General features: G+C 37.0%; 1 protein-coding gene across 4 annotated transcripts in view; it reads right to left on the reverse strand.

Moving 5' to 3' along the window:
- CFAP47 (cilia and flagella associated protein 47) overlaps window positions 1-15,473 on the reverse strand; it is a 485,875-nt gene that overhangs the window by 196,701 nt on the left and 273,701 nt on the right. For all 4 annotated transcript variants that reach the window (XM_061410459.1, XM_061410458.1, XM_061410460.1 and 1 more), the window contains 2 exons: window positions 14,450-14,676; window positions 9,773-9,947 (listed from right to left, as the gene is read on the reverse strand). In XM_061410459.1, coding sequence (XP_061266443.1) covers window positions 9,773-9,947; window positions 14,450-14,676 — 402 coding nt within the window. The remainder of the gene's footprint in view (window positions 1-9,772; window positions 9,948-14,449; window positions 14,677-15,473) is intronic.

A 15,473-nucleotide genomic window follows, 5' to 3' on the forward strand; every position in this document is an offset into this window, starting at 1 on the left:
TACTAGTAAATGTTTACTATATGTTTACAATCACTTTATAAGATCACTGTCATGGAAGTATTTAGTGGATGCTTGTGAACTGCTGCTGCTGCTAAGTCGCTTCAGTCGTGTCTGACTCCTCGTGACCCCATAGACAGTAGCCCACCAGGCTCCCCGTCCCTGGGATTCTCTAGGCAAGAACACTGGAATGGGTTGCCATTGCCTTCTCCAATGCATGAAGGTGAAAAGTGAAAGTTAAGTCGCTCAGTTGTGTCTGACTCTTTGCAACCCCATGGTCTGCAACCCACCAGGTTCCTCCATCCATGGGATTTTCCAGGCAAGAGTACTGGAGTGGGGTGCCATTGCCTTCTCCGTGCTTGTCAACTACTTGACTGCTAATGGGTAAATATTACAAAATTAGGAAAACTGGAATTAGATGGGGGAAGGAGAAAAGTAAAACAGTATTCCTACAATATGCACTTCCAACATGTCTGCCATGTACCCCTTGGGAAAGAAGAAGAAATTGGGTCAATACAAAGTGCTAGAAACTGAAGTGATCACCTTTAGGAATGAGGGTTGTGTTCTTTTTAAGTCAATCAGCAAAACCAGTTGAGAGCACTTTGAGTGCCCTTGCACATAGTTTTTACGGGTGGCACAAAACATATAGGACCTTCATCATTGCGGAGGCGACTTAGATAAGTGCTCCTGGATCCACTGGTGTCTTCCTGCTTGTTGTCATTGTTTAGTTTCTAAGTCATGTCTGACTCTTTTGCACCCTCGTGGACTTAGCCCACCAGGCTCCTCCATCCATTGGATTTCCCAGGCAAGAATACTGGGGTGGGTTGTCAGTTCCTTCTCCAGGAGATCTTCCTGACCCAGCAATCGAACTTGCATCTCCTTCACTGGCAAGTAAATTCTTTACCACTGAGCCACCAGGGAAGCCCCTTCCTTATGTCTATTTATGATCCATTTTTATTCTTTGTGTTCATAAATTTCAATATCCACAGAACCACAAGTGGATGAGATTTTAAGTCAATATCTACAACCAAGGAAAAGTCCAGGTTTGTAGCCTGAGGTTTTCACAATTCGGCGGGGCGGGGGGAGTTCTTCAAGAGAAATAATGCAAAATTACAAAGACGAAAGTAGGTACAGGGTCTGGGAGGGTGGAAAAAAAGACTCATAAAGTTTATGCTCTTTTAGTGTCAGAGTAAGTCTGACCATCTAACATCACTAAATGTTTCAGTAATATTTTATGGTCAGATTTAATAATTTGTATGCCTAGAGGTGAAGTGCTTTAAGGGTGATGAGCTTAGAATATTATATTACTAATAGCCAATATTTATTAGGTATATCATAAAACATATAAATTCTTAATATATGTTATTTCATTAAATTTGAACCAAAGAGAGAAGAGAGACATGTGATTATATCTTCATTTGTGAAGTGATGGTAACACCTGCATGTTAAGTGGGAGTAAAGAAAAGGAAGTAACAGAAACTTTAGGACTACAAGATGAATTTAATATATGGGCTCAGAAGAAAGAAGCTTCAAGTAGTGTGCCCAGATTTCTAATATAAGAAACACATCAACTCCCACCATCTGACACGAAAAATATTATATAATGAGGAACAAATAAATGGAGAATAATAATGCACTCATTTTGAATTTGGGGGATATACCTCTAGATTTTTCTATCTATCTACTTGGACATATATTTGCATATATATCTAGGTATGCATGTCTAGTCTGCCTCTGAATATATAAGTTGAACAATACTATAAAGCAATTATTCTTCAATTTAAAATAAATTAAAAATGGAAAAATATATTTATAAGTTGAAAACAGAAGGAAAAGGGTAGGAATAGATAAATATTGATGACATTAATGGTAATTATAACCATGGGTGTATATAAAATCCCCTATGGGAGGGGTAAAAAGTAGTAATAGCCCCATTAGGGCAAGAAGAGTCTTGAAGAGTCCCATATTGATGAGGTAAACAGAATAATCTACAGAGACTAAGAAGAAATCTTGTCAAGGGGATGGAGAAGAAATGCAAGAAACAAGGATAAAACCTTGATTTCAAGTGTCTAGAATTCTAAGAACAGATGCTTAATCATCCAGGTTAAAACACTATAGATATCTTGTAAGATATAGACTGAGAATGGTCCGTTGAAAGCAACCAGCTGTTTTGCTCCAGTGGTAGCATAAGCCAGATTTGAGAAGCTGAGAATGTTACACACAAAAAGAAATTGCAAATGCATATCCCTCTACTGGGAAGTATGTTTACCAAGGGAAAGGCATGCATTTCTTTAGGTTTTGAAGTTTGAGAACACTTGAGAGACAAAAGTGAAGGAACTACTACTCTCAGAGAAGACAGAGCTATGATAAATGATGGAGAAGAAAGAGCCCAACAGGTTCTGTGATAATAGATACTTGTAGCAAGGCTGATAGAATAGATTCCTATTATTCAGAGGCTGGGGTGAAAACAATAAGAGGGTTAAGGAAGAGTAAGTAGCTCCTATTCCTCCACGAGAGAGGAGATGCAGCCATTTGTCCAGGGGAGGCTGGAGATGGGGAAAAGACTGGAGTGAAGAGGGTATTTATAAAGACTAATAACAGTGTGCAAAGATTGCTGTGAGAAATGCAAGAGTATAGAGATTAGCAAATAAAAGAATTAATGCCTAAAAAGGGTCTGAGACATAAATATATACCAGTAGGATTAAATGAGAAAATGTATACAAACCAACCCTCACAATGCTTTATATATTGTCAGTGCTCACTAAACATTTAGATCTACCCCAGTCCACTATCATAAAGGGGTCACAGGATCTCTGAGATCCGTGAAATGCGACAAGTGATGTTTCTTTTCAAGGGGAAATTACTGTCATATATGCATATCTATTACATCTATAGAGATTGATGTACCTACTATATGCACACGCACTTTCCTTACAGCTTCATTTCCTTCTGATGAAAGTATTATAATGTTACACGGTAGAGTGGGAAAACATAATTCTTCTCTAAATGATGGGGCTGAAATAATATGGATTTAGGTAGATTATTTTAAATAATTTTGGTGATAGCTGTGTAATCAGAACTGTGGAATTTTCATTACAAATTTCAAAAAGGTAAAGACTGATAGGCAACATTAATATGAGAGGGCAGAAGGCATACATTTTTAATACATCAAAAGTAAAACTTCAAGAGATTACTTTCACCCCTTTCCTGAAATTCGCAGGAACACTAGGCTATTTCCATTCTTCACATAAACACTTCTCATTACTTTCTTTCTCTAATCCACCCATAAAAAACTTTGTTTTTGAATTTATTTATTCCTAGGAATTCTCTGGTTTGTTCTCTTCAAATTCAAATGAAGAAAAGTGAAAAAAAAAACAAACAAACAGAATTATCTGGTTTGTTCTATTCAAAAAAATAAGTTTTCTAAACCCTTAAATCTAATATTCTTTGTTTCAAATTCCAATAGAAGCTTATTTATTAACATAAAAATACTTACATTCTTTTCCTTTTCATTAATCAAGTCCACTGCTTCAAAATAGAATGTACATTGTTAAGGGTATATATGTTACTTGACCTGCCGCTATCCTGAGCTAGAATACTGTGTTTTTGTAAACATGCATTACTTAAATGTGTGCTGAAGGAAATGAAAACAGAAACTAGGGTTGAGAGCTTTGTCTAAAAACTTAACCACATAGACAAATAAGTTATACATGAACCATCACTCAGAGAAGGCAGTGGCGCCCCACTCCAGTGCTCTTGCCTGCAGAATCCCATGGACGGAGGAGCCTGGAGGGCTGCAGTCCATGGGGTTGCTGGGAGTCTGGCACGACAGAGCGACTTCCCTTTCACTTTTCACTTTCATGCATTGGAGAAGGAAATGGCAACCCACTCCAGTGTTCTTGCCTGGAGAATCCCAGGGATGGGGGAGCCTGGTGGGCTGCCGTCTTTGGGGTCGCACAGAGTCGGACGCGACTGAAGTGACTTAGCAGCAGCAGCAGAACCATCACTGGTTAATTACACTGTAAAAGTTTTATGCACAATTATTTAAAATTGTTTGTCGTGTCTTTTGAGAAAATATGTGATTTGATTCAACATCTTGAGATATAATTTGGCCCCCCAAAATTGATTTTAAATGATTTCTGTGAAATTATTTGAATAATGACATCTTTGCTTCATTGTATTTTCCGACTCACTGGTCAAAAATAAACATTGAAAATAAACAGCAGAAATGTTCTTAAAAAAAAAAATTGTTTGCCGTTCTATTTTTTATTAATTTTCACAATAATCTTCTTACTAAAATGGACAGTTAACAGTTTATATGAAAGATAAATATTAGTCTTAGAAAAATATGTGAGTGAAAGACTTTTAAATATAAATCAGTCATACTTATTTATAATTAGACAGCATCTTAATATGCCAAAGTATTCGTAAGACTATCCGGTGAGTTTCATGCAAGTCTATACTATGTATCCTCGTTATCTGTTTTCTCAAAATGAATTCCTTTTTAAAATTTTAATTATCTTCTATAATCAATTGTATTAATTCTGGTTATATTTGTGAGCATACTCTATGTAAGCACTTCTCTATCAATACTTATCCCATTGTATTACAAGGGCTGCTCATCTGTTAGTTCTTCAAAGGGATGAAAATGGCAATTTTCATTATTTTGCCCAAAGGAATTCATGCTCAATAGTGTTGTTAAATAAATAGCTGAATAAATGAATGGCCTGGACAGACAATACTAGCCAAGTTTATAATGCACACAGCTTTATCCAGTTATCTCAAAAGGGAATAAAATGTTTATGAAAATAAATTCTGTACTTAAAAACGTAATAGCACAGAGTTGGACACAACTGAGCGACTTCACTTTCACTTTTCACTTTCATGCATTGGAGAAGGAAATGGCAACCCACTCCAGTGTTCTTGCCTGGAGAATCCCAGGGACGGGGAGCCTGGTGGGCTGCCGGCTACGGGGTCGCACAGAGTCGGACACGACTGAAGCGACTTAGCAGCAGCAGCAGCAGCAGCACATAGAAAAGCTGAATGTGTTAAAGATTAAGAAAAAAGACAACAACTTAACATGAAAGGTCTCAAACTGAGAGCTGGCCAGTCAAGCTCACATTTCTTTATCTAGCTCAGAATCTTATCTTTGCTTTTGAAATTTAAGTATGTAAACAGGGCATCTCTTCTTCAGCTTGTCATAGGTCTCATCATCCCTACTGCCGCAGACCAGACCCGATTCATAAATACTTGTTACCTGCCTGACCACTTGGCATTTGAAACTGGGATCTCAGATCTCCTAGGAAGGCAAAGTGAACACATTACTCTGTTCCTTGTCATTTGTAATCATCCTTTCAGCTTTAGAAAAAATTTTAGAATTAAAACAAAGCCATAGGAAAATAACAAATAAAAAGCCCAAGAAATTATATTTCTATTATTATCCACCAACTTGGAAAAAAAGTGGCAGAAAAATGCAAAAGAATTTTGAATACTTTAGGCCAACAAAATTCAATCAAGAAGAATTAGATCATTTGAACAGACCAATCACTAAAAGTGAAAAAGAATTTGTAATTAAAAAACTCCCTACAAACCAAAGTCCATGACCAAATGGCTTCACAGGCAAATTCTATTAAACACACAAAGAAAAACTTACACTGATCCTTCTCAAACGCTTCCAAAAAACTGAAGAGGAGGGAACACTCCCAAAAGCATTCTATGAAGCCATCATCACCCTGATACTAAAACCAGTCAAAGACACAATCAAAAAAGAAAATCATAGGTCAATATTTTTCATGGATATAGATGTGAAAACTCTCAACAAAATATTAGCAAACCAAATCCAACAACACATTAAAAAGTATCATACTCCATGACCAAATGGTATGCATCACAAGTACATAAGAATGGTTCAACATACACAAATTACAATGTAATATACCACATCAAAAAAGAAAGAAGAAGAAGAAGAAAAAAAAACACTTGATCATCTCAACTGGAAAAAAAAATTGACAAAATTAAATACCCACTCATGATAAAAAAAACTCTTACCAAAGTGGGTATAGAGAGAACATATATCATTATAATAAAGTCTATTTATAATAAACCCACAACCAATATAATACTCAATGATAAAAAGATGAAAGTGCTCCTACTATAATCTGAAACAAGACAAGCCTGCCCACTCTGACCACTTCTCTTCAAAACAGTATTGCAAGTCCTAGCCACAGCAATCAGAAAAGAAAAAAAGAAATAAAACGTGTCCAAATTGGAGGGGAAATGTAAAAATCGTCATTACATACAGATGATATGATACTAAATATAAAAAACCTGAAGACTCCACACCATTAACTACTAAAACTGATAAACAAATTCAGCAAGGTAGCAGGATACAAAGATTAACATACAAAAATAGGTTGCTTTTCTTTACCTCAACAATGAATTTCCAGAAATGGAATGTTAAAAAAAAAAAAAAGCAATATCTTTTAAAATCACACCACCAAAAATAAAATATTTGGGAATAAACCAGATCAAGCAGGTGAAAGATTTATATGTTGAGAACTATAAAACATTAATAAAGGAAATTGAAAATGAATCAAAAAAATGGGAAAATAACCCACACTCTTGGGTTGGAAGAATTAAATACTCTTTAAATGGCCATACTACCCAAAACAATAAACATATTTAATGTGATCCCTGTCAACTTACTCATGACCCTTTCCACAAAACTAGAACACATCATCTTAAAATTCACATGGAACTACAAAAGACCCAGAATTGCCAAAGGAATCTTGAAGAAAAAGAACAAAGCAGGAGGCATAACCCTTTCAGACTTCAGACAATACTACAAAGGTAGCATGATATGGGCACAAAAACAGACATGGGGTCAATGGAAGAGAATAGAGAGCCCAGAAATAAACCCACACACTTACATTCAATTAATTTCTGACAAAGTAGGCAGGAGTATACAATAGGAAAAGACAGTCTGTTCAGCAGGTAGTGTTGGGAAAGCTGGATAGCTGCATGTAGATCAATGAGGTTAGAACACACCCTTTCTGTATACACAAAAATAAAGTCAAAATGGTTTAAAGATTTAAGTAGAAGAAATGACACAATCAAATTCCTAGAAGAGAACAGGCAAAATATTCTCTGACATAAACTGCTCCAGTTTGCCTACATTAGTCTCCCAAGACAACAGAAATAAAAAGAAAATTAAACACATGGGACCTAATCAAACTTACGAACTTTTGCACAGCAAAGAAACTATAAACAAAATGAAAAGACAAAAGAATGAAAGAAAGAATTTATAAATGATGTGACAGGCAAGGGCTTAATCTCCAAAATATATAAACAGCTCAAACAACTCAGTAACAAAAAGAAACTACCAACCAACGCATATATATGGAATTTAGAAAGATGGTAACAATAACCCTGTATACGAGACAGCAAAAGAGACACTGATGTATAGAACAGTCTTATGGACTCTGTGGGAGAGGGAGAGGGTGGGATGATTTGGGAGAGTGACATTGAAACATGTAGAATATCATGTAAGAAACGAGTTGCCAGTCCAGGTTCGATGCATGATACTGGATGCTTGGGGCTGGTGCACTGGGACGACTCAGAGGGATGGTACGGGGAGGGAGGAGGGAGGAGGGTTCAGGATGGGGAACACGTGTATACCTGTGGTGGATTCATGTTGATATATGGCAAAACCAATATAATATTGTAAAGTTAAAAAATAAAATTAAAAAAAAAATGGGCAAGAGACCTTAACAGACATTTCTCCAAAGAAGACATACAGTCAATAGGCACATGAAAAGATGCTCAACATCACTAATTATTAGAGAAATGCAAATCAAAACTTCGATGAGGTACCACCTCAAACTAGTCAGAATGGCCATCATCAAAACATCTACAAACAGTAAATGCTGGATAGAGTGTGGAGAAAAGGGAACTCTCCTACACTACTGGTAGGAATGTAAGTTGGTATAGCCACTATGAAAAAAAGTGTGCAGGTTCTTCAAAAAAACTAAAATTAGAATTACCATATGATCCAGTGATCCTACTACTGGGCATATATCCAGACAAAATTATAATTCAAAAAGATACATGCCCTGCTATGTTCATAGCAGCATTGCTCACAATAGCCAAGACATGGGAACATCCTAAATGTCCATTGACAGAGGAACGTGATAAAGAAGATTTTATATATATATATATATATATAAATACTACTCAGCCATAAAAAATAATGGCATAATGCCATTTGCAGCAACATGGGTGCAACCAAAATTATTATTCTAAGTGAAGTCAGAAAGAGAAAGATGAATATCAAACCACATCACATATATGTGTTAGTCACTCAGTCATATCCGACTCTTTGCAACCCAATGGACTGTAGCCTGCCAGGCTCCTCAGTCCACAGAATTCTCCAGGCAAGAATACTGGAGGGGGTTGCCATTCCCCTCTCCAGGGGATTTTCCTAACCCAGTGATCAAAACCAGGTCTCATGCATTGCAGGCGAATTCCTTACCATCTGAGCCACCAGGGAAGCCCATATCACGTATATGTGGAATATAAAATATGATACAAATGAACCTATCTATGAAACAGAAACAGAATCAGGGAATCAGGGACACTGAGAACAGACTGGCGGTTGCCAAGGTTGGGGGGAAGGAGTGAGAGATTGGGGTTGGCAGATGTAACCCCCATTCTTTTATATATAGAATGGACAAACAACAGGATCCTACTATATAGCACAGGGAACTATATTCAGTATCCTACAATAAATCATAATGGAAAATAATGTATATATATGTATAATTTATTCTCTTTGCTATATTGCTGTAACACAACATTGTAAATCAAAAATACATCAATTAAAATTTTAAAAAATTTAAAAAATGAATACTTTACATTATTATGTCACTTTGTTTACATCTTATCACTTGCATTTAATAATATAAATGTTTGTATTTTGTTAAATCTCAGTCCTGTGTGAGTGCTAAGTCACTTCATTCATGTCTGACTCTTTGCAACCCTGTGGACTATAGCCCGCCAGGCTCCTCTGTTCATGAAATTCTCCAGGCGGGTTGCTATGTCCTCCCTCCCAGGGGATCTTCCTGACCCAGGGATCAAACTCGAACCCAAGGCTCTTAAGTTTACTGCATTGGCAGGCAAATTCTTTACCACTAGTGCCACCTGGGAAGCCCCAGGCATAGTTCTGCTTGATTACAAATACACAGAATAAAGGAGACAAAAAGTAGGTGCTTAACTAAAAAAGGACCTTATCTAGATGAAAGATAAATTACTCATAAATGGCATTTTTCTCGTCTGAAATGTTCTTGCTACCAATATCCTCCTTCCCCTCCTTTAGAGCCAATCTAAGCCTCAACTCCAGTTGAGGTGCAATTCTGTACCAGTGCAATTTCTGTACCCAAGTTCACTGTGACAGCAAGAAATTACCTTCCTCAAAAAGAACTTATGGTCTTAATCAGACAACCACTCTTTAACAAAGACAGGCTGGCAAATTTCGGTAAATTTCAGTACCAGTATTTGGCACCTGAATTCAGTACATAATTTAAATTACTGTGATGTAGCATATCAGTTATTTACAATATAAAGTATCATTTAACAATTTGTATTTATATAGCTGCACCTTCTCTTCAATTACATTATGAAAAACCCATTAAGATAATCTCTTCTTTGTATTTTAAAATTGCACAATACCCAAGCCAGTGCTAGATATTGCAGTCTACACATTAACATTACTGGTTACCTGTTTTTTCTGCAGATTCATTTCCTTGATATTGAGGCAATTCAACTTGAGTTTCTGGAACCTGAGGAATGAAGACTGTCTTGGGGATATCAAAATGTTCTGGAAGGCTCAGTTCTGCTTTGTATAAAATGGACTTTGGCTTCTTCAACTTTGAAACATTAAAGAGCATACACATCTGCAAATAAACAGTAAAATTAGACTGTAATTTTCCTATTGCCTCCAAAATGAAAAAACAGTGTTAGACTTAGACTTCAAATATGGGGAATAGAAATCCCTCAAGAGATTGGCTTTGTTCATTTCTTTAGACATACTATTGTTTAATTGGTATGAGACAACAGTAACATGTTTCATAGACTCAATAGAGTCACCCATTATTGAGAGATACTCAATGTCCCCTGCTCTAATCTTTTCACTGTTGAGGATTTCACTGTCTCAGGAAGAGATCATTCCATTAGTGAACACTCCACTAGAGAAAGTACTTCCCTCTGTGAGTTGAACCTTGTGTTATTTAACATCTACCTGTCAGCTCTAGTTCTTATTAGCAGTACAATTAGTCCCCTCTCTTTTGCTAATGACAATTTGGAGAAAAAAAATATACTTATATAAAACTAGGTCCTACCCCTCCACAAACCTCCCAGTATTCCTTTCAAATAGGTTTGATATCTTTAGTCCATTCAAATATTACTTATATAATGTGGGTTAGAACTTGCCCCCACGAATATGCTCTTCTAGATACAATTTCCTTCAATACTGTCCTTACTGAAATGGGACCACAAAGAAAAACCCAGCTCACTGAGTATGAACCAAGCAATATTTATTTTTATCTGGTCCCTCTACTGCTAAACACATAGTACAGTCTAATGGTTAGACCAACTCTTCTTGAAGCCAGACTGCCTGCATTTATAACCCGATTCTAAGCTTGGCCAGGTTATTAATCAAAGCCATAAAGTCTGTATTTGCAAAACAGGCAATAATATTACATATTGCCTATCCCTGGTATATTTAAAGTATAAACAAATGCCAGGTCCTTGGAACATATTTTAAGTACTCAGTAAATATTGCCTGTCATTATCATTGCCATTGTTGTCCTTGCCATCATCATGATTGTGATCATGCTACCATTACTCCACAAAAATTGGTTTTAGTTCCTCTGGCAGTTATCTCATTCACTGGGTTTGTTATTTATAAAATTCACAAATACTTTTTTCTCACAAAGCCACATTTTCTACCTGCTTTATTTTGACAATTAAAATAATGTATATGCAGAAAGGTAAATTAATTCATTTATAATTTTATTGTTTTGATTTGGCTTATTTTTCGAGTTATTATGAACAAATTTTCTATTCATATCAGTAACTAGTTCTTTACCCCAAAGTGTACCATCTGCCTTCTATATCTGCAAGTCATTCAAAATAATATGTACAGATACAGATTCTCTTCTTGATCAGACTCTAGTTGGGCTCCTCCAAGCCCTCTTCTCAATTAGGCCTCAACTTTAGCCTATAGAAAATGCACATTTTTGAGCACAAATGATTTTGTCCACCCCTCTCCCTCATACACACACACAGAGACTAGAACAAGTGCTGCCATGCTGCCAGGATAATTTACTGTTTGTTCCAGCCAAAATCTGATATAGGCACATAGGCTCCCCCCTCACCTCAAAACAGTTACTTTAAAAAGCCGGCAATTATAAATCCCTTCTTTACAGATGTAAATCTACCACCCAGAACTGTCTTCTCCAGGACCTCAGAACCCTCTCTTTGAAATACAAAAATTCAAGGAGCTAATGCACCCAGCCAGGTGGGTACTTGGTTCTAACTTGAATCACTACGTATCTCTGGTCATAAAGATTCCAGAAGTTTGTTTTTCTTTATAAGCATCAATTAACAAGTCCGGATCACTGTGACCAATTCCCTCCTGCTTCTTGTAAGCTTCTGTGTATCCCTGACACTTCTCAGGCTCCAGCACACTCTCTCTCCTCAGTTCAGTTCATGCTCGGTCCTCTCTGATGCAACAGTTACTGAATAAATTCATCCTTGCTTTACCTAGTATCTGCCTTTGTTTCTCTTTGATAGTATCGACAGGTACTTACTTTGTGATTTGAAGATTTGAAGTGCACTTACATTTGACAAATACAAAAACCTTTTCTTTACCCTACTTAATCCTCACCAAGGGGATCTTTCAGATTTCCTTTTTTAAAACGTCAAATTTCAAAATTTCAATGAATTTCTTTGCCATTTATCCCAGAGTACAAAGCATGAGTTTTAAAACATAAAATTGAGGAAAGTAATAGAAAACATTAGGTAACTCCCTTGCAAGCTCTGAATCTTTCTAGTACCACTGAGTATATCATTAGAGTTGGTTTATTAATGGCCAGGAGGATATGAATCCAATATGAGTTCTACGTGTAAAGTGCCAGATATTCAAGTTCCTGACAAAAGATCCCGTCTCCTGCAGTATATAAAGTAGATACATCATAATGCTATTACCTTATAAATATTTCAACGATTCAAATTGCATATGGCTGTATAACAAAAAATTAGACGTGTCATTTTCTTTGGCAGAAAAGTAATTACCTTTATTCAATTAGATTTAGTTCTAAACAGATTTATTTCAAGGATAATTTTAGATTTTATTTATTATATAGTTATTTTATGTTATAACAGAGGATTGTAGACTTTCATTTATTCCATTATACATTTTCATGGCAGTAAACTAAGAAATGAACATATGATCTGGAGGCTATACAGGGCAACAAAACAAGCCACGGACTGGGAGGTAAAAACCCAGGCCTATTTCTAATCTGTCACAAACCAGTGGAGTCACCTTGGGCTACTATCTGACTATTTTGGAGTCTTGGTTTACAGGTCTGTAAGAGCTTTACTATGTACTATGTGTCTCTGAGTGTTCAGCTTTATTTATTTTCCAGCTTTAAAATTTGTCTCTGCCCCGATCTAGGCTGTAATCTCTGTCCTGTCAGTTAGGGCAACTTAGATCTTTTTATGCCTCAGTCATTTCCTGTTTTTTGTATTACAAGTGTAATCCTATCTTTGCTCCATTTCTCCATGGATTCAATGAAATAATTTGAAAAGTGCACATAAAAGCATTTGGGGAAAAATGTGTCAAATACTACATAAGGAGAGGGTACTTTCAAAATCAATCTTGTTTATCGTTCTACTGCAAAAAGCATTAGCATTATCACATTTCAAGAGTACAGTGATAATTACGCTTGAAAAGAGAACTATGACTATCTGTATAATGGCAGAGAAAGATGTGTCTGTATGTTCTGATGTGATGTAGCTGATTTTCTTAAACTTGCACATTCAACCCTTCTCTAGTTATTTTCTGCATTTAGACAGTTTTTGCTAAGAGAAAAGTGAAGGGAGTTTAGGGTTTGGAGAGTGGCTGGTGGAAGTAAGGGATTCTATTAAAAATTTAAGTCAGTAAAGCAGAACCTCAGGGTAGCTTTCCAGCAGACCTGAAGAGGGACATAGTCTCTCAGGTCCAGGGAAAAGCTACAAAGGACGGACATGCACAGGCCACAAGGAGCAGGCCTTCCTTGGGCACATGAAGAACAGCAGGGAGGCCTGTGCACAGGGAGGGATGGGAGTGAATGGGCTCCAGTGCAGACACTGAGGTCAGGGAAGAGGATGGTTCAGTGGAGATGCTGGGACTGACCAGGATGACCAGGAGGGTCATGAAAACTATTGTAAGGATGGTGGTTTTCATTCTGACACAAGTTGGAAAAGCCAGGGGAGAAAAGGAGCAAAGTGCAGGGGTTTATATTTCAGAAGACTTGCTTTGGTGGCTCTGTGGAGATTTGACTGTTCCTTATTTTAATTATAAGATAGAGGTCAAGCTATGATAATAAGAATCTACAGTAATAGTAACAACAACAACAAAGATATATATCTAGAAAGCACTATATACCAGGCACTATGCTAAGCATTTTACATAATTATCTCAGTTTTTATTAATGACCATTACTTCCTTATTACAAATATAAGAAATCAAAGCTAGAATTTTGTTTCCCAGAATCAAAACTGGGAATTTTAAGTTACCAGCTCACAGTCACACAGCTGGACAGTGCTAGAGTCTGGTATCTGACCCCAGAATTGATCCTCTCTGGATGAATGACAGAATGACCTAGGCAAATTTTAGAACATGTTCCCACTCACCCCCTTCTCTAGAACAATTCAATGTTCTAGAATGGGGTCTGGGCACTGGCATTAATTCTCCAGGGCCCGCTAATGTATAGCGAGAACTGAAAATTCCTGTGAAATAACCACCAGAGTGTAATGCCTAAAATTACCTAGTATAACAGTTTGTTTCAGATTTATTATTTAATGAGGTAAAAAAGAAAAAAGCTACAGAGCTGTCTTTGTGGGGAAAAGCAGCTTTCATCATTTTTATATGTAGAAACATTGTCATGATTGAGTGTAACATCTCTGTACATGACCCAGAGGGATAGTACGGGGAGGGAGGTGGGAGGAGGGTTTGGGATGGGGAACATGTGTATACCTGTGGTGGATTCATGTTGATGTATGGCAAAACCAATACAATATTGTAAAGTAATTAGCCTCCAATTAAAATAAATAAATTTATATTAAAAAAAGAAAACAAATAAACAAAAAAAGATAGACTAATTTCAGCACGTCCTCTTTCTTCCATTCCTACCTCGATCTCGGTCAGTCCCAGGAGGGCAATGGCCACTCGGATGCTACTGCTCTCCAGAGTGCCTGTGATCAACCTTCTCTCATACTCTATCTTTGACATCTGGTGCTGTGCTGCAAAAGTCAAGGCCTTTTCCTTGGCTTCATTAGTCAGTGGCAATTTAAGGTCCACATCCAAGATTTGGTGGAGCTTACATTTCAAATACAGAACTGGATCATCTTTAGTAAGCACTAGGGGAAGCAAAAACAATCATGATTGCAATGATCATGTATGCCCTTGATATTGTTATCCAGGGTGGACTTGGGAGGTCTGAAATATAACACTGCAGTTGTGGCCTTTATTAACAAGAGTAAAAATAAACAGGTAACACATTTCTGGACTGCAAGGAGATCAAACAAGTCAACACTAAAGGAAATCAGTCCTGAATATTCATTGGAAGGACTGATGCTAAAGCTGAAACTCCAATAGTTTGGCCACCTGATGCGAAGAACTGACTCATTTGAAAAGACCCTGATGCTGGGAAAGATTGAAGGCAGGAAGAGAAGGGGACGACAGGGGATGAGATGGTTGGATGGCATCACCAACTCAATGGACATGAGTTTGGGTGAAATCCGGGAGTTGGTGATGGACAGGGAGGCCTGGCGTGCTGCAGTCCATGGGGTTGCAGAGTCAGACATACTGAGTGACTAAACAACAACAGCAACACATTTCGAGTAGTTCTAAATCAGTAATTTAAGAGTAAGTTTTCAGGAATTAAAGATAATTTTCTCTCCAAAGAGCTCTAGTCATTGACCATTGTTCTCCTATCAGTGATTAGAAGTAAGAGGAGCAGAAAAAAATGTAAAGAAAAACATCTCTCAAGGACTGGCAAGAACTGCAATTTTCTTTCAGTAACAACTTTACACTTTAAACTAGAACACTGCGTAAAAGTACAGGTTATATCATTAATATCATCTAGGGCTTCCCAGGTGGCTCAGTGGTAAAGAACCCACCTGTCAATGCAGGAGACACAGGTTTGATCCTTGGA

Source organism: Bos javanicus, chromosome X, assembly GCF_032452875.1.
Source record: "Bos javanicus breed banteng chromosome X, ARS-OSU_banteng_1.0, whole genome shotgun sequence".
In the NCBI taxonomy this organism is placed as follows: Eukaryota; Metazoa; Chordata; class Mammalia; order Artiodactyla; family Bovidae; genus Bos; species Bos javanicus.